At 37.3% G+C, this 26,126-nt stretch overlaps 3 protein-coding genes and 2 non-coding genes across 7 annotated transcripts; 3 read left to right on the top strand and 2 right to left on the bottom strand.

Moving 5' to 3' along the window:
• The first annotated feature begins 752 nt into the window (after nt 1-752).
• LOC123905585 (small subunit processome component 20 homolog) lies at nt 753-10,816 on the top strand. Of its 3 annotated transcripts, none has more exons than XM_045955253.1 (9): nt 753-909; nt 1,122-1,244; nt 1,383-1,540; nt 2,675-2,719; nt 2,836-2,914; nt 3,026-3,099; nt 3,920-4,026; nt 4,245-4,427; nt 10,204-10,810. In XM_045955253.1, exons 1-9 carry the CDS (start codon nt 841-843, stop codon nt 10,224-10,226), a joined length of 861 nt encoding a protein of 286 aa, XP_045811209.1. In that variant the 5' UTR covers nt 753-840; the 3' UTR covers nt 10,227-10,810. The 3 variants fall into 3 exon arrangements, with proteins under 3 accessions (XP_045811209.1, XP_045811208.1, XP_045811210.1); XM_045955252.1 differs by having other exon boundaries at nt 762-909; nt 8,770-10,816; XM_045955254.1 differs by lacking the exon at nt 10,204-10,810 and adding an exon at nt 4,662-6,888 and having other exon boundaries at nt 762-909.
• A 1,018-nt stretch (nt 10,817-11,834) lies between these two features.
• LOC123912002 lies at nt 11,835-11,941 on the bottom strand. The gene has a single exon (XR_006810856.1). It is a non-coding gene; the product is annotated as a small nucleolar RNA R71 (small nucleolar RNA).
• Nucleotides 11,942-12,043: 102 nt separating this feature from the next.
• Nucleotides 12,044-13,669, top strand: LOC123904897. Its single transcript, XM_045954502.1, has 2 exons — nt 12,044-12,269; nt 12,654-13,669. Exons 1-2 carry the CDS (start codon nt 12,044-12,046, stop codon nt 13,667-13,669), a joined length of 1,242 nt encoding a protein of 413 aa, XP_045810458.1.
• A 9,325-nt stretch (nt 13,670-22,994) lies between these two features.
• On the bottom strand, nt 22,995-23,101 carry LOC123912000. The gene has a single exon (XR_006810855.1). It is a non-coding gene; the product is annotated as a small nucleolar RNA R71 (small nucleolar RNA).
• Nucleotides 23,102-24,184: 1,083 nt separating this feature from the next.
• On the top strand, nt 24,185-24,895 carry LOC123904895. The gene has a single exon (XM_045954501.1). It carries the CDS (start codon nt 24,185-24,187, stop codon nt 24,893-24,895), a length of 711 nt encoding a protein of 236 aa, XP_045810457.1.
• The last annotated feature ends 1,231 nt before the right edge of the window (nt 24,896-26,126 follow it).

Here is a 26,126-nt window from a genome sequence, read left to right as displayed (position 1 = left end):
TCTTGTTTTGACAATATTTTTTTAATAATTTGTTTGATTTGTTTTAATGAGTATTTTCAAAATATCAAGTTTTTATAATTTTTCCTAATAGACAATTAAATATATTAATGATCAAAATTGTGCGTTGGCATACATGCAGTAGTCAACTAGTTCTTATATTTTGGGATGGAGGTAGGGATGACAAAAAAACCCAAACCCGAGAGACCCACCCGAACCCAAACCCAAGTCAACGGGCGAAACCCGATTTGACTGGGTTTGGGTTCGGGTGACACCCGATAATATGGGTGTGGGTTTGGTATCAGTCAAACCCACATCCGAAACCCATACACTCACCCGAAATATTTTATAATTACCTAATTATCCCCATAGTCTCCCTCAATTTCCTTGGAAGACCTTAAATTTTAGTTGTAATTTAATTTCTTGAAAGTCTATGTTGTAATTTATTGAAAGTCTATGTTTGAATTTCCTTGGAAGACTTTAATTTTAGTTGTAATTTAATTCAAAGTCTATGTTGGAATTTAATTTCTTAAATTTGCAAATTATTTTCAAATGTGTTGCGGGTTTGGGTGGAAAAAACCCGAACCCAATGGGTGTGGGTGTGAGTGTTGTTTTGTCACTCGAACAACCTTTGAGTTTGGGTGATGATTTCGGGTGTGAGTTTCGTAAGGGGTGTATAGCGAAAAAAAATTTCACATGGGTTGGCCCAATGGGTTGAAATATCAATAACAGTCGGTTTTATTCCCTCCGTTCCATCACTCGAAGAAACTAAAACCCCGACTCATCCCTGTAACGATTCCTTCCAACCCCTGCTGCCGCAACTTCCACCCTTTTCCGTCGAACATGGCGACGTCTTCACACGCTCAAGCTGTCAAGTCTCTCAATAAATCCCCCGGCCGCCGTCGTTTTGTCGTAAGTTTTCACCTCTCTCAGTTACGTGTGGCGGCATTACTTAAACCCTAAACCCTACGTTGATGAACAATTATTTATTTTTTGAATTGATATGCATCACTGTGTTCTTTTAGCTGTTTAATTTTGCTTAATACATGATTAAGTAACTATAAGCTATAGTTATAGTTGAAATTTTGTTCTCTCTCACACTTTTTTCATTAATTGATGCACAGTTTAAGTCATTCTCTGAGAGACTAGATGATATCGAAATCAATGTGTTTAGAAGTCTTCATCAGGTTAAAGCTGAGCCATCTGAAGGTTCATCTTTTTTCAGAGACTGCCTTGTAGAATGGAGGGTATGCCTTAATTTACAATTCTTATATTTATTGCTATGAAATACTATTTATGTTTTTGTTTTAATCGGCTTTTGGATTATTAATATTTGTTTTGGTCTACACTACTATTCATTGTTTTCATTAATTGCCAAAATTCAGGAATCGAATACTACAGAAGATTTCATCTCATTGTATGAAGAAGTCATTTCTTGTACACAAACACTGCCCTTGGTGCTGTTGCACAAGGAAACAATAATTTCAAACCTACTTTCTAGGTTGCATATGAAAGCAAGGCTATCACTTGAACCAATTCTCAGGTATGCAAGTCATTTTAGAATTGCTTAATTTTGCTTGAGAGAGATGTTAGTGTGTTACATGATGAAATGGTATTAATGAATAAATATTACCGTAATTTGGCAACATTTTGTGCTAAACAGCGTATTGTAGAACAATAGCGGTTTGTGCAAATTGTGCTACACCATAGCGTTAACATTGGTTTTATTTTACAATTTTATTTCCTCTTTCTTTTGATTATGAAGAGTACCTTGACTTTGCCTCATTGACAGTTTCGATGCATTCCTGACTTTTCTGTCCGGTCCATTTATATTTTGTTAATTTATTTGTAGATATATTAGTTTGGAATTGTTTTAGTGCTTGAACTCAGTTGTGAAAGTTTGTTACATCTTTTATTTTACAAACTATCTTTTAAGAAAACAATTTTCATTTATTTTTAAAACACTTTTTTTTTTAAAATTTCATAAATGATTTTTTAAATTTTAAAACATCTTTTTTATTTTAAAAACATATTTTATTTATTTTAAAAATGTTTTTTTTAACTTTAAAATGCCACATAAGCAATTGTTAGTCAAAAAAGTCAATGGAGGACTAGTAAATACAAAAGGGGGTAAACTTGGGTGGCCAAAATCGAGCAATTGAAACTTAGGGGGCCAAAATTGAGCAATTGTGAAACTTAGGGGGTTGAAATTGAACCATTGAAACTTGGGGGGCCAAAATCAAACAATTGTGAAACTTGGGGGGCAAAACTGCATTTAAGCCAAATATTTATTAGTTCTTTACTTCGTTGTAGTCTGTTTCGGACCTACTATCGACAAATGAAGGGTTGCACACTAGCGATCAATTTTATCTATTTCTTTATTTCTCCGTGAATCGCATGTTTGCAATAAAATGGACAAACTTTTCTCAAATTTCAATCGACAAGTTGTATTGTGGGAAGGCAATAACCAATAATTAACCTGTCGTGCCAGTTGACTGGTTCAAAAATTCAAATGCCGTCATCCCTATCTCTTACTATTAGGAATCAATTGAGACCGAATCAAATAGGACATGCATACTCAATAGCATTAGTTACCAAACTGAACTAAGAGCAAAATTGTTTGGCCTATCTATTAGTTTGCAGTTGCTGCGAATTAATCTCAACACTTTGTTTACAGGTTAATTGCGGCTTTATCTAGAGATCTCCTAGAGGAGTTTGTTCCGTAAGTTGTTTATCACTTTGACTAGATGTTTATCACTTCTTAGAAATAATTGATGGCTTCCTTACGGGCATTTTTCTAACTTCTTTCATATTCACTGTGGATATGGGTTTTGCCAGGCTATTTCCAAGAATTGTTGATTCTTTAGCATCTCTTCTAGAAAGTGGTGCTGATAGGGAACCAGATATAATTGAGCAGGTATAGTGTATCAATTTGGCAATTTTCTTAAGGGATATGTTGTGCATTTCTCATTCGTTAGTTTCCTTTATTCAGTGCAAATTATGAATGAAAATGTTCGTTTTCATGCAGATCTTCACGTCATGGTCATATATTATGATGTATCTGCAGAAATATTTAATACACAACCCATCAGAGGTGCTTAAGTGAGTGATATAGTCTATTTTTTGAAATTTTATTTTTACTTTATTTTTTTAAGTGATTGATGTCCTACACCACTTTCAAGGATTGATTTGCATAAGCAGAGATTCGGACAAGGACTGAACACAAACATACACACTTTATCTCATTTTTTGGGTGAATTAGCCGAGAGCTGTCTTCTCTGCCCTCTCCCTGATTAAACATGCATGCCTTATATTGTTATATAAGTAGTTCTCTGTAGTTGTGTCATATAGGATGCATAAAGTAGGTTAAAATCTAGAAACTGTAATTTCTACCAAACAAAGGGACAATTTAATATAGGTTTTGCAACAAAAATGTTGTAAAATCTCAATGGAAACCTAAGGATACGAGGAAACCATGAAATGGCCTAGTTTGAATCTACAGACACAGATTTCCGTAAAATAGAAACAGTGTCTGAATAATTGAATGAAGAAAAAAAATTATATTTACATATGTGCTATGGTATTATAAAATGATGATGCTGGCTTAGACTGACCAAGAAAATGTGTAGCAATATAGGACTTGGAACTTGAAATATAATTTAAGCAAGTCTGGAAGTATTAGTTATTGCTGTTTATGGTAGAAGATAAAAATGACAATTTGTAGAAAGAAATGGGAATTGGAATAGAAAATGGATGTTCCACCAAGGATTGTTGAACCCCTTAATCGGAGCTTGCTAATAAATGTTCTAATCACCTGATCTAAGCTCATAGGATAACTGCTCGTTTTGTTTAATTTAGCCAATTATGTGGCACCGACTACAAGTCTGATTCTTCTATGTTTCTTTGACTTTGATACTTCAAGGGTCACTTCAAAATTAAGGTATTATCCGAAGGAATATGTTCAGCAATTCATGGCAGAGGCAATGTCCTTTGTTTTGAGAAATGCTCCTGATGAGCAGCTGAAAAGAGGTATTGATGTCATTGATTGCTTTTCATTGTGTATATATATTTCCCTTCCTTTCTGTCTTGCCTTTTGTTCATATGTTCAATGAATATCACCAATTTTGTAGTACAGCTATAATAAAATGCTTCATGAAACTTGTATTAGTTCCATACTTTTCTCTTTGATTTAATGATTTTATTAGTTTGGGTGGTTATAAAGCTTGTCATCTTTTTTGGTTGGACAGGAATTAGAAGAGTAATCGCCGAGGCAGTGAAGAAGCCATCTCCATGCCGAGAGTCTGGTGTTGAATTATTGCTTTATAATATTATGAAAGGTTACTCACCAAGGTTCCATTCGAAAGCAGAGCGTGTTTTACAATTATTAACAAGCGAAACAGTTCATTCCATTGGTAATGGAGCTGACCAAGGTAACCGATTCTGATCATAGACTATGTTTATTGTTGCTAGATTTAGTGTTTCAACAACTATAACCATAAATAGTGCTATTATAGGCTTAGTTAACTTGTTAGTGAATAATGCTCTTGCAGTAATAGGTGATTCATGGCTGTGGCTATGGCTAGTAGGGCTATTTCAAAAATAGTTATAGTTATGTTATACAAAATATTATTTGATGTTGTTCCATTTCTAAATGATAAAAATAGAGCTGTAAAAGGAGTATGCAACCGAGAGTGAAAATAAATTGGAACCAAACATGGAGATGGAACAGAATTGATTAAAAGCTGCAAAACAACCAACATTATTGAGTATGCAATAGAACAGAAGATAGGATTAGGTAATCAGAAGGACTGAAAACCATGCAGACTTATGGAACAGAAAATTTAGTTGAAGAGAAGAGGGAAGAGAAGGAGGGGTCAAGTATATAGAGACAAAACAGGCGTTTACCGTACTAAATTACTTTTCATGTCCATAGCATATTGAGTTGCTTATCACTATAAGCACACACTATAGCAGGCTATTAACGCTTTGATGTGATCAATACCTAAATGCTAGTGGCTTGACAGTTTGATTGGAAGTCTATCAATTTATCGAGAATCAAGATGTCTTAAATCAAGATTTTGGCCAAACAATCATATATAGATGCGAATTCAAACTAAACTAAAATTCATACTCAGTATTAAACATTCGAAAATATACAGCGCCATGAGAACTCCTAGTTTCAGGAACGGTGTTAACAATTAAGGAGCTAAGGAATTCTAGCGTTAGTTGAGTATAAACGAGATTTTGTTGAGATAGGAAATGTCGTAGATTTAAATTGTCTAGCAAATAATTTACGCTATCTAACAATCCTAATTTTCTTAAGGTAGAATCGTCGGCATACCTTGTAGCTTGTATTTCCCTCCTTCTCAAATCTTCATAAGTTTGGGATTGATTGGAATTTCTTCTAAAAACTAACTCATAAGCCATTTTGTAATTGGAAAAAGATAGAGAGTTTATGCTTTTGAAAGAAAGTTGTAAAATTGGTGAGATTAGTTTGTGTTGGAAAGGCATGTATTTATAACCATAAAAAAAAAAGGAATCTCTTTATAAAACATATGGTTCTACCAATTTATTTTCATTGATTGTATTGTAAGATAAAAAGGAAATTGGTAAGGGAATCAAAATGTGCATGCCATGAATTTCCAAAAAAAACATTTTCCCTATGGAATTTATAGGCATGGCTTACGCCATGCTCTTTGTAAGAGTGTGAGAAATTGAGTTTTGTTTGCTTGTAAAAGGTTTTTTGACCAAAGACTAATCTTTTTGATTGAATGCACATTTAAATTTGATTGACCAAATAAATAGATGTTCATAAATGCATATACTAATCGACTAATAGACGGTTACGAAAATAATTGAAAATAATTGCGCAATAAATACTAAAATAAATACTAATAAAAATACTTAATAACGTATTGAAATGGAAAAGAAAATGTTTGAATGAAAATACTAAAATATGCGGAAATAAACAGAAAAACAGGGAAATAATTAGTTTTCTCCTCCCCAAACTTATTAAAAGCATTGTCCTCAATGATTAGGCGGAGAAGAGAACGTATTAAAAATAAAAGGCAATCACTAGCCACGTAGAGTTTTTAGAGCGGTATGGATGGTAGCAAATTCTTTGGCACATCTATCGAACTGCTCAATAGCCAAGTCCAAGAAGGTGTTGAGATCCGAGCGAAGTGTCGCAATTGTTGCATTGATATCGGCTATAGCAGTTGTATGATCAACCGGGGCAGATGGTTGGTTGGTGGATTCAGTAGTGTGGATGGGGGATAGTGGTCCAGGTGTATAGGTAAATGGTGGGGTTTAGGGGTCATGTTCATCTTCATCCTCTAAATCATATAGCCAATTAGCCTTATTGTAGACGCTAGTCTTTTCGGGATTTGGAAGGGTAAAATGGTGGATCGGTTTATGGTTGATGACTAGTGTGTAGGGAGTGGGCCCCAAATTGTGTATAAGGCCATGATTGAAACATAAGTTAATGTTGAGGTAGCGGAATCCACTTGCTAGTGGTGTACCATATGGTATGAGTTGGCCTAAAGAGTCATCAAGGCCAATGACTCTAGTTAAAAAGGTAACAAAACCACCAATGCAGATGCGGCGGTTTGGGGTTTCAATGAGCTTTTGAAGGTTGGCTAGAACAAATGGCGCAAGGTTTACTGGGCGACCTTGGAAAGCACAGAACATGATAAATAATTCATCCTTAGAAACAATAGTGTCATTTTCTTGCTTTCCAAAGATGGTATGGGCTAATATCATGTGAAAGTAGCGTATGGCGGGATTATGGATCTTTAGGTTGTTTCGGTCGGTCGGGTCAGAGTTGGGCTCTCCAGAAATACTTCCCCAAAAGTTGCACAATTCGTAGTCCATGAATTCATCTTCTTGAGTTTTGATTACAGCATCTAGGGCCTAATTTATGAAGGTACCCAATAAACCAAGAAGATGTAATCAAAACTCAAAGAAGATGAATTCATGGACCACGAATTGTGCAACTTTTGGGGAAGTATTTATGGAGAGCCCAACTCTGACCCGGCCGACCGAAACAACCTAAAGATCCATAATCCCGCCATACGCTACTTTCACGTGATATTAGCCCATACTATCTTTGGAAAGCAAGAAAATGACACTAGTGTTTCTAAGGATGAATTATTTATCATGTTCTGTGCTTTCCAAGGTCGCCCAGTAAACCTTGCGCCATTTGTTCTAGCCAACCTTCAAAAGCTCATTGAAACCCCAAACCGCCGCATCTGCATTGGTGGTTTTGTTACCTTTTTAGCTAGAGCCATTGGCCTTGATGACTCTTTAGGCCAACTCATACCATATGGTACACCACTAGCAAGTGGATTCCGCTACCTCAACATTAACTTCTGTTTCAATCATGGCCTTATACACAATTTGGGACCCACTCCCTACACACTAGTCATCAACCATAAACCGGTCCACCATTTTACCCTTCCAAATCACGAAAAGACTAGCGTCTACAATAAGGCTAATTAGCTATATGATTTAGAGGATGAAGATGAACATGACCCCCAAACCCCACCATTTTACTATACATCTGAACCACTATCCCCCATCCACACTGCTGAATCCACCAACCAACCACCTGCCCCGATTGATCATACAACTGCTATAGCCGATATCAATGCAAAAATTGCGACACTTCGCTCGGATCTCAACACCTTCTTGGACGTGGCTATTGAGCAGTTCGATAGATGTGCCAAAGAATTTGCTACCATCCATACCGCTCTAAAAACTCTACGTGGCTAGTGATTGCCTTTTATTTTTAATACGTTCTCTTCTCCGCCCAATCATTGAGGACAATGCTTTTAATAAGTTTGGGGAGGATAAAACTAATTATTTCCCTATTTTCCTGTGTGATTTTATTTCCGCATATTTTAGTATTTTCATCCAAACATTTTCTTTTCCATTTCAATACGTTATTAAGTATTTTTATTAGTATTTATTTTAGTACTTATTGCGCAATTATTTTTTTCAATTATTTTCGTAACCGTCTATTAGTCGATTAGTATATGCATTTACGAATATCTATTTATTTGGTCAAACAAATTTAAATGTGCATTCAATCAAAAAGATTAGTCTTTGGTCAAAAAGCCTTTTACAAGCAAACAAAACTCAATTTCCCACACTCTTACAAAAAGCATGGCGTGAGCCATGCCTCTAGATTCCATAGGGAAAATGTTTTTGGAAATTCATGGCATGCACATTTTGATTCCCTTACCAATTTCCTTTTTACCTTACAATACAATCAATGAAAATAAATTGGTAGGACCATATGTTTTATAAAGAGATTCCTTTTTCATGGATATAAATACATGTCTTTCCAACACAAACTAATCTCACCATTTTTACAACTTTCTTTCAAAAACATATACTCTCTATCTTTTTCCAATCACAAAATGGCTTATGAGTTAGTTTTTAGAAGAAATTCCAATCAATCCCAAACTTATGAAGATTTGAGGAGGGAAATACAAGCTACAAGGTATGCCGACGATTCTACCTTAAGAAAATTAGGATTGTTAGATAGCGTAAATTATTTGCTAGACAATTTAAATCTACGACATTTTCTATCTCAACAAAATCCCGTTTATACTCAACTAACGCTAGAATTCCTTAGCTCCTTAATTGTTAACGCCGTTCCTGAAACTAGGAGTTCTCATGGCGCTGTTTATTTTCGAATGTTTAATACTGAGTATGAATTTTCTTTCAATGATATGGCTGACCATTTGCACTTCCCCCATGGCAAAGCACTATCGATGATGTACTCCATGAGATACGTGCCCAAAATGCCAAAAATCAAGAGCGCGATGGATTATTTTATGCCATACACCAACAACTAGAGGAGATGATGGAACAAATGGAATTCATGCAAGCCCAACAAGCACAAATTCTTCAAAGCCAACATCAAATGCAGGGCTATTACAACCAATGGGAGTGTTCAGAAGAGCACCGTCAACAACTCGACAATGTCATACAAGAACTTGGCGGTTTGAGGCTTCAGTTCGAGAATTTTCAAAATCGTCAAAGGCCTCCCTCATGATCTCTACTCCAGGTTTTGCGCTCCGAAGCTATTCTTGAGTCGCAACAGTGAGGACACTGTTGGATTTAAGTTTAGGGAAGTATTCTACTATCTTTATTTTTTAGTCATTTGAATTTTTAATAGTCTATTTTTCCTTTTGCTTAATAAAAAAAAATAAATTTATAGTATTTTCTTTGGTTTTTCTAAATTTTTCCTTTTCTTGAACCAAATTAAATTTTTTTCTAAAGATGTAGGATAATAGCTCACATAGAAAGTATATAGGTTAAGAAAGGACGGGAGGCTAAGTTAAGGAAATTAGGAAATTTTACAACAAAATCGGTATTTTTCCAACGCCCAGAAGTCTCCCTAGTATGGATATCAATTTGAATCCGCGTTATGCCAAAATCTCCTGATTTGAATTTGTGGAATCCTTTAGTAGTTTATCTATCCAGTCAGACACCATCTATAAAGTCACACATTAAGTAGGTTTGTCGATGAATATAAGCGAATCATCTAAGCAAATTCTTAAGGTCATACTGTGGTAATACGGTTAAACCTTAAAGAAAAAAATAATATAAGTTCATACTGTGGTAATACGGTTAAACCTTGGAAAAATATATATACATGAATATTGCTTATGAAAGTAATACAAATTTTTTTTCATCATCAAGCTAAATGCGAGTTGAAAAAGATGAATACAGACGCTAACCGGCTTTCTTACCATGTGTGTGATATAGATAAAGTAAAGGGTCTTAATGTGACTGTCTAGAATGAAAAAGGATGAAACAAAGGAGAAGATTTAGATTTTAGTCCAACGGCATTATCCAAATTCGGTATGCATAAGAGGGAGAACTTTGTGTGTCATTGAAATACCCTTCTTGATTGTGTAAGAACCTAACTAATTAATCTTAGCCGATTTGAAATTCTGACCACGTATGAGTACTTGTGATGTTATCTTTCTCTAAGTTTGTGTGCGTGAGTTGCTTCGCATTTTAAATGTTTTCTATATGCAAGCTAAATTGCTTGAGGACAAGCAATGGTTCGAGTTTAGGGGAGTTTGATACACCAGAAAATGTACTATTTATTTAGTTAATTTAGCCTATGTTTTTATTATTTATTTCTACATTTTCGTCGTATTACTTTGGTATTTTTATGTTTTTCAGTCACTTGCACTGGAACATGCTAAAAAGGACACATTGATGAAAACAAAGAGAAATGGAGCAAAAATGGATCAAAAAAAGGGACAAAAAAAGGCCACACCTGCGTGGCTCATCAACGACACGAGCACACAAGCAGCCAAGCAACACAACAAGGAGTGTGGCGGCCGCCACACCCTTCATGCTGCTCGCCACACCCCCCAATTAAGCATGGCGTCCGCCATGAGGAACAAACGGGCCAACATCAAAGCAAGCCCAAGGCATGCCGCCCGCCATACATGATCTCCAGCCGTCCAATTCAGTTCTGATCGTGTGGTGCTCGCCACACTTGCCAAAGTCCCACATCGGCTATTTCCAATGCTTTTGTCTCCTAGCTACTAGTATAAATAAGTGTCAATTTCTTACATTTGGACACACACCAATTTGTAACAGTTGAGGAAGAGAATTGAGACCTAGTGCCAGATAGAGGCCAGTGCCAGATAGTAAAAACTGAGACATTAGTTCTAAAGTCAGCGAGAGCGAATTTAGGATTAATGAAGTTATAATTGGTTTTCAAAAACTACTTTATTAGCGGATGTGAGGACGAGAGTTAAACACCACCTTTATAATCTATGATATTAGTCAAAATCTGCGAAAGCTAAGTTTAGTATCTTTAAATCAACATAATAGAAAACTATATATTTTGTTTAAAGCATGAACTAAATAATGAACCCCTCTGATGCAACTAATAGCACGTCCTAGCAGTATTTTATTTATATTTTAAAAATCTAAAAAAAATATATATTTCTTTAATTTTAAATTATTTAAAATCCTTTAAATCATTAGCCTTAGATTTACAAAGCGACACTAGATAACGGTAGGTCGATTATTCGTCCTTTGGGTTCGATAATCTTTTAAAACTACACGACGCAACTGTATACTTGTAGTTAGGTTGATAAACACGCGATCAAGTTTTTGGCGCCGTTGCCGGGGACTAATTTAGTCGATATCGTAACTCCAGTGTTACACCGTAGAGACTAAGGCACTTTATTTTTTTCTGTCGTATGCCAAACACTCGCTCCCAAGGCGAAAGACTTGAGCAACCCAATAACGAACGTGAGCGTCTCTTGAGACGCTAGAATCCTGAAAATCCAATCAAAAACATTGAAACCGAAAACATTCAAATTGAAAATCAAGATCACATTAAAAATCAAACTCAAAACGAAACTCTAATTCCCGAAGTAACCAAAGAACAAATTACCGAAGTAATTAAGGAACCAGTTGTGGCTGCGAATCATCCACTTAGTTCCTTCGCTACCCTTTCGCAAGCTGAACCACATAACAACATTGTTGCCCCCACTATTGAGGCAACCAATTTCGAGCTTAAGCCCTCATTAGTATCAATGGTTCAACAAAACCAATTCTCCGGAAATCCTAATGAAGACCCTAATCTACACTTAACTGTATTTCTGCAATATGCGGATACTATAAAAGCAACTGGTGTCAGTCCCGAAGCTATAAGACTGCGTTTATTCCCGTTCTCATTAAGGGATAGAGCTAGAGCTTGCCTCTAATCCCTACCATCCAACTCAGTTACCACATGGAACGAGTTGTAGAAGGTCTTTTTAGCAAGATATTTCCCACCTAGCAAAACTGCTATGCTAAGAACCCAAATCAATGGATTTAGACAAAGGGACAACGAGTCTCTTTTCGAAGCGTGGGAAAGATATAAGGAAATGATTATGACATGTCCACATCATGGACTCGAAGAATGGTTTATTATCCACACATTTTACAATGGTCTTTTGTACAACACAAGATTGACCATAGATGATTGACTATAGATGCCGCAGCTGGTGGCGCACTAATGGATAAAGCTTACAATGAAGCCTATCAGCTTATCGAAAGCATGGCTCAAAATCACTATCAATGGGGAAGCGAGAGAACACCGATAGAGAAACCTCAAATGAAAGGTGGAATGCATGAAATTAGCGGTTTAGATCATGTCAATGCTAAAATAGATGCCCTAACTCAAAAGATCGAGAGTCTGACCACCGCACCTAAGGCCATCGTGGCCGCAACAACACAAAATTGTGAGTTGTGCGGAAGCCAAGGACATGCTATTGCTGAATGCCAACTTCTAAGCGAAGCTCCCACCGATCAAGTGAATTAGACTCAAGGAAACTCTTATAACCAAAACCAGAGGGACCATCCGTACCTCTCATACAAGAGCAACAACGCTTTATATGCACCTGGCCAAGCACCTTCTTCTGCACCACCAGGATTCCAAAAAGCTGCCTATTCTGCTCCTAGGAAGTCTAACCTTGAACTTTTAATGGAAAACTTCATAGCTACTCAAGCTCAAACCAACCTTCAAACTAGTGAGCAAATTAAGCAAATAACAAGCAAGCTAGATGTCTTGACCACCCACAATAGAATGTTAGAAACACAAATCGCACAAGTGTCCTAACAACAAGCGTATACCTCTGCTCCTGCGGGCACATTTCCTGGACAACCACAACAAAATCCAAACGGCCAAGTAAATGCTATCATCTTAAGAAGTGGAAAAGAATTAGACGAACCAAGTGAACCAAAATCCGACACTCCAACCATACATCAAGACTCCGGTAAGACAACTGAGGAAGAGAGTGAATCTAATTTAAAAGAGAAAAGTGGCGAAGAAACCGTAGAAAAGAAGAAACCTTATGTACCTCCGCCACCATATAAACCACCCATCCTGTATCCTAAAAAACTTGAGAAATCTAAGAGCATAGGACAATTTAAGAAATTTGTAGAGCTTCTAAAACAATTAAATATAACAATACCTTTTACCGAAGCCATTACACAAATGCCCTCATATGCCAAGTTTCTTAAAGAAATCTCAACTAATAAGAAAAGGATCGAGGATGAGGAAATTGTTATGCTCACTGCCGAGTGTAGTGCCATTTTACAAAATGAAATGCCTCCTAAGCTAAAACACCCCGGTAGTTTCTCCATACCGTGTGTTATTGGAAAATATGTTATCGATAATGCCCTATGCGATTTAGGAGCTAGTATTAGTTTAATGCCTATAGCCATATGTGAAAAACTAAAGATGGGCGAATTAAGACCAACCAAAATGTCAATTCAATTTGCGGACCGTTCTGTCAAGTACCCCTTAGGTATCCTAGAAAACGTACTAGTCCGAGTAGGTCAATTCTTCATTCCAACTGATTTCATAGTCATGGACAATAGGGAAGACTCCAATACACCTATTATCTTAGGAAGGTCATTCTTAGCAACTGTCGGTGCCATAATAGACGTAAAAAGAGGAAAGCTCACCTTTGAGGTGGGTGAAGAAAAAGTTGAATTTATTTTAACACAATTTATGAAAGCACCTGCTATAGATGATAATTGCTACATGTTAGACGTCATCGAGGAATGTAGGAAAGAGATGGAGAATGATCAAACCAAATACTCTGAAATTCTAAAAACCTCCACCTCTCCAACATAAAAGATTATTGATGAATGCTTCGAAGCTTCGCAAGATCCTACGCCGCTCCAGTCAAACCGACTTTAGAACTCAAAACCTTGCCTGAAAATTTAAGGTATGAATACCCAACCGCCTTAGGGTATAACATCTCTGATCTTAAAGGAATAAGTCCTTCTATATGTATGCATCGCATCTCGCTAGAAGAAGAATGTAAAACCTCTAGAGAACCTCAAAGAAGGATCAATCCCGTTCTAAGTGAGGTCGTTAAGAAAGAAGTGCAAAAGCTCTTAGACGCAGGAATTATATACCCAATATCCGACAACCAATGGGTCAACCCAGTCCATGTCGTCCCGAAGAAGGGAGGAGTTACAGTTGTGACAAATGCAAAAGGCGAATCCATTGCACAAAGAGTTGTGACCGGCCATAGGATGTGCATAGATTATAGGAAGCTAAACAAAGCCACTCGAAAGGACCACTTTCCTTTACCTTTCATTGATCAAATGCTCGAGCGATTGACTAATCATTCCTATTTCTGCTATTTAGATGGTTACTCAGGATTCTTCCAAATCCCTATTCATCCTGATGACCAAGAGAAAACCACTTTCACCTGCCCTTATGGAACTTTTGCTTATCGGCGAATGCCATTTGGACTATGCAATGCCCCTGCAACTTTCCAACGATGCATGATGGCGATCTTCGACGATTTTATAAATGACATCATGGAAGTCTTTATGGATGACTTCTCCGTTTGTGGGCAAAGCTATGAAAGTTGTCTGTCGAACCTAGAAAAAGTACTTGAAAGATGTGTAAAGTAAACCTTGTGCTTAATTGGGAAAAATGTCATTTCATGGTTCGATAAGGAATAGTTCTAGGACACACATAGTGTCCGATAAGGGGATTGAAGTAGATAAAGCTAAAATTCAAGTCATAGAAAATCTTCCACCCCCTAAATCAGTAAGAGAAGTGCGTAGTTTCTTAGGACACGCCGGTTTCTACCGACGATTTATTAAAGACTTCTCTAAAATCACCAAACCCTTGACTGGTTTATTAATGAAAGACGTTGAATTTATCTTTAACGACGAATGCTTAAAAGCATTCGAACAATTAAAAACTGCCCTTATATCCGCACCAATTATCAAGCCACCCGATTGGAGTCTACCCTTCGAAATAATGTGCGACGCTAGTGATTACACCATAGGCGCGGTTTTAGGACAAAGGATAGATAAGAAACTTCATGCAATCTATTACGCTAGTAGAACTCTAGATCCTACGCAAATGAACTATGCCACCACCGAAAAAGAACTCCTAGCCGTCGTATTCGCTGTGGATAAATTTCGTCCTTACCTAGTAGGATCCAAAATAATCATCTATACTGACCATGCTGCTATTAGATACCTATTAAGTAAGAAGGACGCTAAACCTAGGCTTTTGAGATGGATTTTACTCTTACAAGAATTCGACCTAGAAATCCTAGACAAGAAAGGGACTGAAAATGTGGTAGCGGATCACCTATCAAGGATATAAGGCATTGAGCCCGAGCTAATACCAATCGATGATGATTTCCTTTATGAACGACTCCTAACTCAAATAAAGAGTACTTTAGCCGGATTTCCCTTAGAAGAATACACTGCCATGCAACCAATAAAGGACGTCTGTTCCATCAAAAGTAATGTACCATGGTATGCAGATTTCGTTAACTACTCCCTCCGTCCCAAATTATAAGGGAAAATAAAAAAATCACACTTATTAAGAAAAAGTAAAACATGAGAATTTGAAGTATGATTTTGTGGGTTTTCCTTGGAATAAGTTGCATAGGAAGATGTAAAAACAATTTTTATTGGTTGTTGTTTATTGAGAAAATGAGAGAGAGAAGAAATTAAATGCAATTTGCATTTAATTTTATGAAAATAAGGAAAAGACATTCTTGAAAATGATTTTTTCTCATAATTTGGGACAAAAAAAATGAGCTTTTTTCCCTTATAATTTGGGACGGAGGGAGTATCTTGCAGCCGGAGTACTCCCACCAGAATTCACTTATCAACAAAAGAAGAAATTCTTCCATGACCTTAAAAATTATTATTGGGATGAACCCTTACTCTTTAGAAGAGGCCCCGACGGCATCTTCCGTCATTGTGTCCTCGAGGAAGAAATAAATGAAATAATTTCCCACTGCCACTTTGCCCCTTATGGAGGGCACGCTAGCATCTCAAAGACTTGTGCCAAGATCTTACAAGCTGGTTTCTTTTGGCCTACCCTATGGAAATACGTTCACGTCGCTATTAAAAATTGTGACCGATGCCAACGTACCGGCAACATCTCTAGGCGCGACGAGATGCCAGAAAAAGGCATTTTAGATGTAGAAATCTTTGATGTGTGGGGAATAGACTTCATGGGACCCTTCCCATCATCTTGTGGAAACAAATACATACTTGTCGCTGTCGACTATGTCTCAAAATGGATTGAGGTTGTAGCCTCTCCTACTAACGACACGCAAGTGGTGATTAAACTGTTCAAAAATATAATCTTCCCTAGATTCGGTACACTCCGTCTCGTCATCAGTGACGGTGGCTCTCACTTCATATCTAAAATCTTCGAAAAATTATTACTTAAATATGGAATAAAACACCGAATAGCAACCCCTTACCACCCACAAACTAGTGGGCAAGTAGAAGTATCAAATCGAGAAATTAAAAGAATTCTATAAAAAAACCGTTGCTACTAGGAAAGATTGGTCATATAAACTCTCCGATGCTCTATGGGCCTATAGGACAACGTTTAAAACCCCTATAGGGACCACACCTTTTAAACTAGTCTATGGAAAATCGTGCCATTTACCTATAGAACTCGAACACAAAGCTTTTTGGGCTATTAAGGCACTAAACATGGATTACCAAGAAGCGAGAGAGAAAAGAATTCTTGATCTCCACGAGCTCGAAGAAATTCAAATGAATGCTTATGAAAATGCTAAAATTTATAAAGAAAGAACTAGAAAATGGCATAATAAGCGAATACTTAAAAAGGAATTCAAAGTAGGTGAACTAGTGCTTCTGTTTAATTCTAGACTAAAACTTTTCCCTGGAAAAATCCGTTCCCGATGGTCCGGACCTTTCACAATAGTTAGAATTTTCCAAAACGGTGCTATTGAAATAAAGAATAAATTAAACCAAATATTCACCGTAAACGAACAGCACCTCAAGCACTATTTCAACTCTAGCAATTTAGTTTATGATTCTAAGTTAGAAATACATAAAGTACATCCTAAGCCTTAGAATTACTAATCTAGGATAGTCGAGCCAACGACGTTAAACAAAAGCGCTACGTGGGAGGAAACCCATGACTTTTATCGTTTTCTTTTATTTTTGCTTTCTTTTTCTTTGAATTGTCACTAACCCGTATGACTACCTATGCAAATTCATATCTTAATTTTTAACAAAAAAAAAATGGCGTATCGCGATAACCAAATCGTTCATGTCAAGAGTGAAATCTAGCGACAACGCTCCGAGGACCTGTTCGAACGAGAAATGTCATTCCAAAATTTCCCTCACAATAACACGATGATTTCTTTAGGTATCGCCGAGAGTGTCAACTTTATGATCAACCAGTTGGGGTGGGATACCTTGAACCTTTCAACCCTCCCTACTTACCGTAATTTAACCCTCGAGTTCCTAAGCTCTTTCAAAAACTCCCCCAACCATGGATATACCATCCATCGAGGCCAAACTAAGTTTAGACTATTCAATCTTGACTATACCTACACCCACCGCAACATTGCTGAATTTATGAAGGTACCCAATGGCCTAGATGCTGTAATCAAAACTCAAGAAGATGAATTCATGGACTACGAATTGTGCAACTTTTGGGGAATTATTTCTGGAGAGCCCAACTCTGACCCGGCCGACCGAAACAAACTAAAGATCCATAATCCCGCCATACGCTACTTTCACATGATATTAGCCCATACCATCTTTGGAAAGCAAGAAAATGACACTACTGTTTCTAAGGATGAATTATTTATCATGTTCTGTGCTTTCCAAGGTCGCCTAGTGAACCTTGCACCATTTGTTCTAGCCAACCTTCAAAAGCTCATTGAAACCCCAAACCGCCGCATCTGCATTGGTGGTTTTGTTACCTTTTTAGCTAGAGCCATTGGCCTTGATGACTCTTTAGGCCAACTCATACCATATGGTACACCACTATCAAGTGGATTCCGCTACCTCAACATTAACTTCTGTTTCAATCATGACATTATACACAATTTGGGACCCACTCCCTACACACTAGTCATCAACCATAAACCGGTCCACCATTTTACCCTTCCAAATCACGAAAAGACTAGCGTCTACAATAAGGCTAATTGGCTATATGATTTAGAGGATGAAGATGAACATGACCCCCAAACCCCACCATTTTACTATACACCTGGACCACTATCCCCCATCCACACTGCTGAATCCACCAACCAACCACCTGCCCCGATTTATCATACAACTGCTATAGCCGATATCAATGCAAAAATTGCGACACTTCGCTCGGATCTCAACACCTTCTTGGACGTGGCTATTGAGCAGTTCGATAGATGTGCCAAAGAATTTGCTACCATCCATACCGCTCTAAAAACTCTACGTGGCTAGTGATTGCCTTTTATTTTTAATACGTTCTCTTCTCCGCCCAATCATTGAGGACAATGCTTTTAATAAGTTTGGGGGAGGATAAAACTAATTATTTCCCTATTTTCCTGTGTGATTTTATTTCCGCATATTTTAGTATTTTCATCCAAACATTTTCTTTTCCATTTCAATACGTTATTAAGTATTTTTATTAGTATTTATTTTAGTACTTATTGCGCAATTATTTTTTTCAATTATTTTCGTAACCGTCTATTAGTCGATTAGTATATGCATTTACGAATATCTATTTATTTGGTCAAACAAATTTAAATGTGCATTCAATCACAAAGATTAGTCTTTGGTCAAAAAGCCTTTTACAAGCAAACAAAACTCAATTTCCCACACTCTTACAAAAAGCATGGCGTGAGCCATGCCTCTAGATTCCATAGGGAAAATGTTTTTGGAAATTCATGGCATGCACATTTTGATTCCCTTACCAATTTCCTTTTTACCTTACAATACAATCAATGAAAATAAATTGGTAGGACCATATGTTTTATAAAGAGATTCCTTTTTCATGGATATAAATACATGTCTTTCCAACACAAACTAATCTCACCATTTTTACAACTTTCTTTCAAAAGCATAAACTCTCTATCTTTTTCCAATCACAAAATGGCTTATGAGTTAGTTTTTAGAAGAAATTCCAATCAATCCCAAACTTATGAAGATTTGAGAAGGAGGGAAATACAAGCTACAAGGTATGCCGACGATTCTACCTTAAGAAAATTATGATTGTTAGATAGCGTAAATTTTTTGCTAGACAATTTAAATGTACGACATTTTCTATCTCAACAAAATCCCGTTTATACTCAACTAAATCTAGAATTCCTTAGCTCCTTAATTGTTAACACCGTTCCTGAAACTAGGAGTTCTCATGGAGCTGTTTATTTTCGAATGTTTAATACTGAGTATGAATTTTCTTTCAATGATATGGCTGACCTTTTGCACTTCCCCCATGGACAAGAAGTAAAATGTGAAGTCCATAACGATGAACAGTAGCAAAATACTTTTAGCCACTTTTGGAGAGCTATCACCGATAAGCAAATTAATAGTCATGAAGGAAACACGGCCTCATCTATCCATAATCCGGCCTTACTCTATTTTCGCCACTTATTGGCATGTACTATTTTTGGCCGAGCCAATTTAAACAAGGTTAACTCCAAGGAAATGTTTTATATGTTTGCCGCAATTAGAAAAATAAAAATTAACACCGTCCCGTTTTTATTTTCACATATGCTTTAACAAGTTAATCCAAGACGGGGAGGAGTGATAATTTTTGGAGGCTTAATCACGACCATAGCCAAAGCCATAGGACTAGGACCTCAATTAGAAAATTTAGAACATATTCCACCTCGCTTAATTAATGAAGATATGGTAAGGAGTATGAACCTAGTGAGGTTAAGAGAAGATGGTAGATATGACTTAATGATTCAAAATCGTGTTTTTAATAATATCACTCTTCCTAACCGATGGCTTACAGATGTACGTGACCCGAGAAATATTTGCTATACTAATGATTCTGCGACTAATAGAGCTCCCATGCACATTTCTCCAAATGTTGCTGCTGGTGGGGGAGCAATCATTGTTCCACCTGCACACACTACACATTTTTCTAACACTTTTGCAGGTAGTTCCTCCTCATCAAAGGCAAAGCACTATCGATGATGTACTCCATGAGATACGCGCCCAAAATGCCATAAATGAAGAGCGCGATGGATTATTTTATGCCATACACCAACAACAAGAGGAGATGATGGAACAAATGGAATTCATGCAAGCCCAACAAGCACAAATTCTTCAAAGCCAACATCAAATGCAGGGCTATTACAACCAATGGGAGTGTTCAGAAGAGCACCGTCAACAACAACTCGACAATGTCATACAAGAACTTGGCGGTTTGAGGCTTCAGTTCGAGAATTTTCAAAATCGTCAAAGGCCTCCCTCATGATCTCTACTCCAGGTTTTGCGCTCCGAAGCTATTCTTGAGTCGCAACAGTGAGGACACTGTTGGATTTAAGTTTAGGGGAGTATTCTACTATCTTTATTTTTTAGTCATTTGAATTTTTATTAGTCTATTTTTACTTTCGCATAATAAAAAAAAAATTTATAGTATTTACTTTGGTTTTTCTAAATTTTTCCTTTTCTTGAACCAAATTAAATTTTTTTTCTAAAGATGTAGGATAATAGCTCACATAGAAAGTATATAGGTTAAGAAAGGACGGGAGGCTAAGTTAAGGAAATTAGGGAATTTTACAACAAAATCGTTATTTTTCCAACACCCAGAAGTCTCCTGATTTGAATTTGTGGAATCCTTTAGTAGTTTATCTATCCAGTCAGACACCATCTATAAAGTCACACATTAAGTAGGTTTGTCGATGAATATAAGCGAATCATCTAAGCAAATTCTTAAGGTCATACTGTGGTAATACGGTTAAACCTTAAAGAAAAAAATAATATAAGTTCATACTGTGGTAATACGGTTAAACCTTGGAAAAATATATATACATGAATATTGCTTATGAAAGTAATACAAATTTTTTTTCATCATCAAGCTAAATGCGAGTTGAAAAAGATGAATACAGACGCTAACCGGCTTTCTTACCATGTGTGTGATATAGATAAAGTAAAGGGTCTTAATGTGACTGTCTAGAATGAAAAAGGATGAAACAAAGGAGAAGATTTAGATTTTAGTCCAACGGCATTATCCAAATTCGGTATGCATAAGAGGGAGAACTTTGTGTGTCATTGAAATACCCTTCTTGATTGTGTAAGAACCTAACTAATTAATCTTAGCCGATTTGAAATTCTGACCACGTATGAGTACTTGTGATGTTATCTTTCTCTAAGTTTGTGTGCGTGAGTTGCTTCGCATTTTAAATGTTTTCTATATGCAAGCTAAATTGCTTGAGGACAAGCAATGGTTCGAGTTTAGGGGAGTTTGATACACCAGAAAATGTACTATTTATTTAGTTAATTTAGCCTATGTTTTTATTATTTATTTCTACATTTTCGTCGTATTACTTTGGTATTTTTATGTTTTTCAGTCACTTGCACTGGAACATGCTAAAAAGGACACATTGATGAAAACAAAGAGAAATGGAGCAAAAATGGATCAAAAAAAGGGACAAAAAAAGGCCACACCTGCGTGGCTCATCAACGACACGAGCACACAAGCAGCCAAGCAACACAACAAGGAGTGTGGCGGCCGCCACACCCTTCATGCTGCTCGCCACACCCCCCCAATTAAGCATGGCGTCCGCCATGAGGAACAAACGGGCCAACATCAAAGCAAGCCCAAGGCATGCCGCCCGCCATACATGATCTCCAGCCGTCCAATTCAGTTCTGATCGTGTGGTGCTCGCCACACTTGCCAAAGTCCCACATCGGCTATTTCCAATGCTTTTGTCTCCTAGCTACTAGTATAAATAAGTGTCAATTTCTTACATTTGGACACACACCAATTTGTAACAGTTGAGGAAGAGAATTGAGACCTAGTGCCAGATAGAGGCCAGTGCCAGATAGTAAAAACTGAGACATTAGTTCTAAAGTCAGCGAGAGCGAATTTAGGATTAATGAAGTTATAATTGGTTTTCAAAAACTACTTTATTAGCGGATGTGAGGACGAGAGTTAAACACCACCTTTATAATCTATGATATTAGTCAAAATCTGCGAAAGCTAAGTTTAGTATCTTTAAATCAACATAATAGAAAACTATATATTTTGTTTAAAGCATGAACTAAATAATGAACCCCTCTGATGCAACTAATAGCACGTCCTAGCAGTATTTTATTTATATTTTAAAAATCTAAAAAAAATATATATTTCTTTAATTTTAAATTATTTAAAATCCTTTAAATCATTAGCCTTAGATTTACAAAGTGACACTAGATAACGGTAGGTCGATTATTCGTCCTTTGGGTTCGATAATCTTTTAAAACTACACGACGCAACTGTATACTTGTAGTTAGGTTGATAAACACGCGATCAAGTTTTTGGCGCCGTTGCCGGGGACTAATTTAGTCGATATCGTAACTCCAGTGTTACACCGTAGAGACTAAGGCACTTTATTTTTTTCTGTCGTATGCCAAACACTCGCTCCCAAGGCGAAAGACTTGAGCAACCCAATAACGAACGTGAGCGTCTCTTGAGACGCTAGAATCCTGAAAATCCAATCAAAAACATTGAAACCGAAAACATTCAAATTGAAAATCAAGATCACATTAAAAATCAAACTCAAAACGAAACTCTAATTCCCGAAGTAACCAAAGAACAAATTACCGAAGTAATTAAGGAACCAGTTGTGGCTGCGAATCATCCACTTAGTTCCTTCGCTACCCTTTCGCAAGCTGAACCACATAACAACATCGTTGCCCCCACTATTGAGGCAACCAATTTCGAGCTTAAGCCCTCATTAGTATCAATGGTTCAACAAAACCAATTCTCCGGAAATCCTAATGAAGACCCTAATCTACACTTAACTGTATTTCTGCAATATGCGGATACTATAAAAGCAACTGGTGTCAGTCCCGAAGCTATAAGACTGCGTTTATTCCCGTTCTCATTAAGGGATAGAGCTAGAGCTTGCCTCTAATCCCTACCATCCAACTCAGTTACCACATGGAACGAGTTGTAGAAGGTCTTTTTAGCAAGATATTTCCCACCTAGCAAAACTGCTATGCTAAGAACCCAAATCAATGGATTTAGACAAAGGGACAACGAGTCTCTTTTCGAAGCGTGGGAAAGATATAAGGAAATGATTATGACATGTCCACATCATGGACTCGAAGAATGGTTTATTATCCACACATTTTACAATGGTCTTTTGTACAACACAAGATTGACCATAGATGATTGACTATAGATGCCGCAGCTGGTGGCACACTAATGGATAAAGCTTACAATGAAGCCTATCAGCTTATCGAAAGCATGGCTCAAAATCACTATCAATGGGGAAGCGAGAGAACACCGATAGAGAAACCTCAAATGAAAGGTGGAATGCATGAAATTAGCGGTTTAGATCATGTCAATGCTAAAATAGATGCCCTAACTCAAAAGATCGAGAGTCTGACCACCGCACCTAAGGCCATCGTGGCCGCAACAACACAAAATTGTGAGTTGTGCGGAAGCCAAGGACATGCTATTGCTGAATGCCAACTTCTAACCGAAGCTCCCACCGATCAAGTGAATTAGACTCAAGGAAACTCTTATAACCAAAACCAGAGGGACCATCCGTACCTCTCATACAAGAGCAACAACGCTTTATATGCACCTGGCCAAGCACCTTCTTCTGCACCACCAGGATTCCAAAAAGCTGCCTATTCTGCTCCTAGGAAGTCTAACCTTGAACTTTTAATGGAAAACTTCATAGCTACTCAAGCTCAAACCAACCTTCAAACTAGTGAGCAAATTAAGCAAATAACAAGCAAGCTAGATGTCTTGACCACCCACAATAGAATGTTAGAAACACAAATCGCACAAGTGTCCTAACAACAAGCGTATACCTCTGCTCCTGCGGGCACATTTCCTGGACAACCACAACAAAATCCAAACGGCCAAGTAAATGCTATCATCTTAAGAAGTGGAAAAGAATTAGACGAACCAAGTGAACCAAAATCCGACACTCCAACCATACATCAAGACTCCGGTAAGACAACTGAGGAAGAGAGTGAATCTAATTTAAAAGAGAAAAGTGGCGAAGAAACCGTAGAAAAGAAGAAACCTTATGTACCTCCGCCACCATATAAACCACCCATCCTGTATCCTAAAAAACTTGAGAAATCTAAGAGCATAGGACAATTTAAGAAATTTGTAGAGCTTCTAAAACAATTAAATATAACAATACCTTTTACCGAAGCCATTACAAAAATGCCCTCATATGCCAAGTTTCTTAAAGAAATCTCAACTAATAAGAAAAGGATCGAGGATGAGGAAATTGTTATGCTCACTGCCGAGTGTAGTGCCATTTTACAAAATGAAATGCCTCCTAAGCTAAAACACCCCGGTAGTTTCTCCATACCGTGTGTTATTGGAAAATATGTTATCGATAATGCCCTATGCGATTTAGGAGCTAGTATTAGTTTAATGCCTATAGCCATATGTGAAAAACTAAAGATGGGCGAATTAAGACCAACCAAAATGTCAATTCAATTTGCGGACCGTTCTGTCAAGTACCCCTTAGGTATCCTAGAAAACGTACTAGTCCGAGTAGGTCAATTCTTCATTCCAACTGATTTCATAGTCATGGACAATAGGGAAGACTCCAATACACCTATTATCTTAGGAAGGTCATTCTTAGCAACTGTCGGTGCCATAATAGACGTAAAAAGAGGAAAGCTCACCTTTGAGGTGGGTGAAGAAAAAGTTGAATTTATTTTAACACAATTTATGAAAGCACCTGCTATAGATGATAATTGCTACATGTTAGACGTCATCGAGGAATGTAGGAAAGAGATGGAGAATGATCAAACCAAATACTCTGAAATTCTAAAAACCTCCACCTCTCCAACAGAAAAGATTATTGATGAATGCTTCGAAGCTTCGCAAGATCCTACGCCGCTCCAGTCAAACCGACTTTAGAACTCAAAACCTTGCCTGAAAATTTAAGGTATGAATACCCAACCGCCTTAGGGTATAACATCTCTGATCTTAAAGGAATAAGTCCTTCTATATGTATGCATCGCATCTCGCTAGAAGAAGAATGTAAAACCTCTAGAGAACCTCAAAGAAGGATCAATCCCGTTCTAAGTGAGGTCGTTAAGAAAGAAGTGCAAAAGCTCTTAGACGCAGGAATTATATACCCAATATCCGACAACCAATGGGTCAACCCAGTCCATGTCGTCCCGAAGAAGGGAGGAGTTACAGTTGTGACAAATGCAAAAGGCGAATCCATTGCACAAAGAGTTGTGACCGGCCATAGGATGTGCATAGATTATAGGAAGCTAAACAAAGCCACTCGAAAGGACCACTTTCCTTTACCTTTCATTGATCAAATGCTCGAGCGATTGACTAATCATTCCTATTTCTGCTATTTAGATGGTTACTCAGGATTCTTCCAAATCCCTATTCATCCTGATGACCAAGAGAAAACCACTTTCACCTGCCCTTATGGAACTTTTGCTTATCGGCGAATGCCATTTGGACTATGCAATGCCCCTGCAACTTTCCAACGATGCATGATGGCGATCTTCGACGATTTTATAAATGACATCATGGAAGTCTTTATGGATGACTTCTCCGTTTGTGGGCAAAGCTATGAAAGTTGTCTGTCGAACCTAGAAAAAGTACTTGAAAGATGTGTAAAGTAAACCTTGTGCTTAATTGGGAAAAATGTCATTTCATGGTTCGATAAGGAATAGCTCTAGGACACATAGTGTCCGATAAGGGGATTGAAGTAGATAAAGCTAAAATTCAAGTCATAGAAAATCTTCCACCCCCTAAATCAGTAAGAGAAGTGCGTAGTTTCTTAGGACACGCCGGTTTCTACCGACGATTTATTAAAGACTTCTCTAAAATCACCAAACCCTTGACTGGTTTATTAATGAAAGACGTTGAATTTATCTTTAACGACGAATGCTTAAAAGCATTCGAACAATTAAAAACTGCCCTTATATCCGCACCAATTATCAAGCCACCCGATTGGAGTCTACCCTTCGAAATAATGTGCGACGCTAGTGATTACACCATAGGCGCGGTTTTAGGACAAAGGATAGATAAGAAACTTCATGCAATCTATTACGCTAGTAGAACTCTAGATCCTACGCAAATGAACTATGCCACCACCGAAAAAGAACTCCTAGCCGTCGTATTC

This window comes from Trifolium pratense, linkage group LG2, assembly GCF_020283565.1.
Source record: "Trifolium pratense cultivar HEN17-A07 linkage group LG2, ARS_RC_1.1, whole genome shotgun sequence".
NCBI classification, from domain to species: Eukaryota; Viridiplantae; Streptophyta; class Magnoliopsida; order Fabales; family Fabaceae; genus Trifolium; species Trifolium pratense.
Note: the sequence above shows the minus strand (reverse complement) of the source record. Positions and strands in the feature narration are given on the sequence as shown.

What these genes read in the sequence shown, in the direction of transcription:
- LOC123904897 (XM_045954502.1), top strand. Translation starts at nt 12,044, where the DNA reads ATGGATAAAGCTTACAATGAAGCCTATCAGCTTATCGAAAGCATGGCT. An exon ending in GGCCGCAACAACACAAAATT is followed by an intron (nt 12,270 to 12,653) that starts GTGAGTTGTGCG and finishes CCTAACAACAAG; the next exon opens with CGTATACCTCTGCTCCTGCG.
- LOC123905585 (XM_045955252.1), top strand. Translation starts at nt 841, where the DNA reads ATGGCGACGTCTTCACACGCTCAAGCTGTCAAGTCTCTCAATAAATCC. An exon ending in TCACTTGAACCAATTCTCAG is followed by an intron (nt 1,541 to 2,674) that starts GTATGCAAGTCA and finishes CTTTGTTTACAG; the next exon opens with GTTAATTGCGGCTTTATCTA. An exon ending in AACCAGATATAATTGAGCAG is followed by an intron (nt 2,915 to 3,025) that starts GTATAGTGTATC and finishes GTTTTCATGCAG; the next exon opens with ATCTTCACGTCATGGTCATA.
- LOC123904895 (XM_045954501.1), top strand. Translation starts at nt 24,185, where the DNA reads ATGCCCTCATATGCCAAGTTTCTTAAAGAAATCTCAACTAATAAGAAA.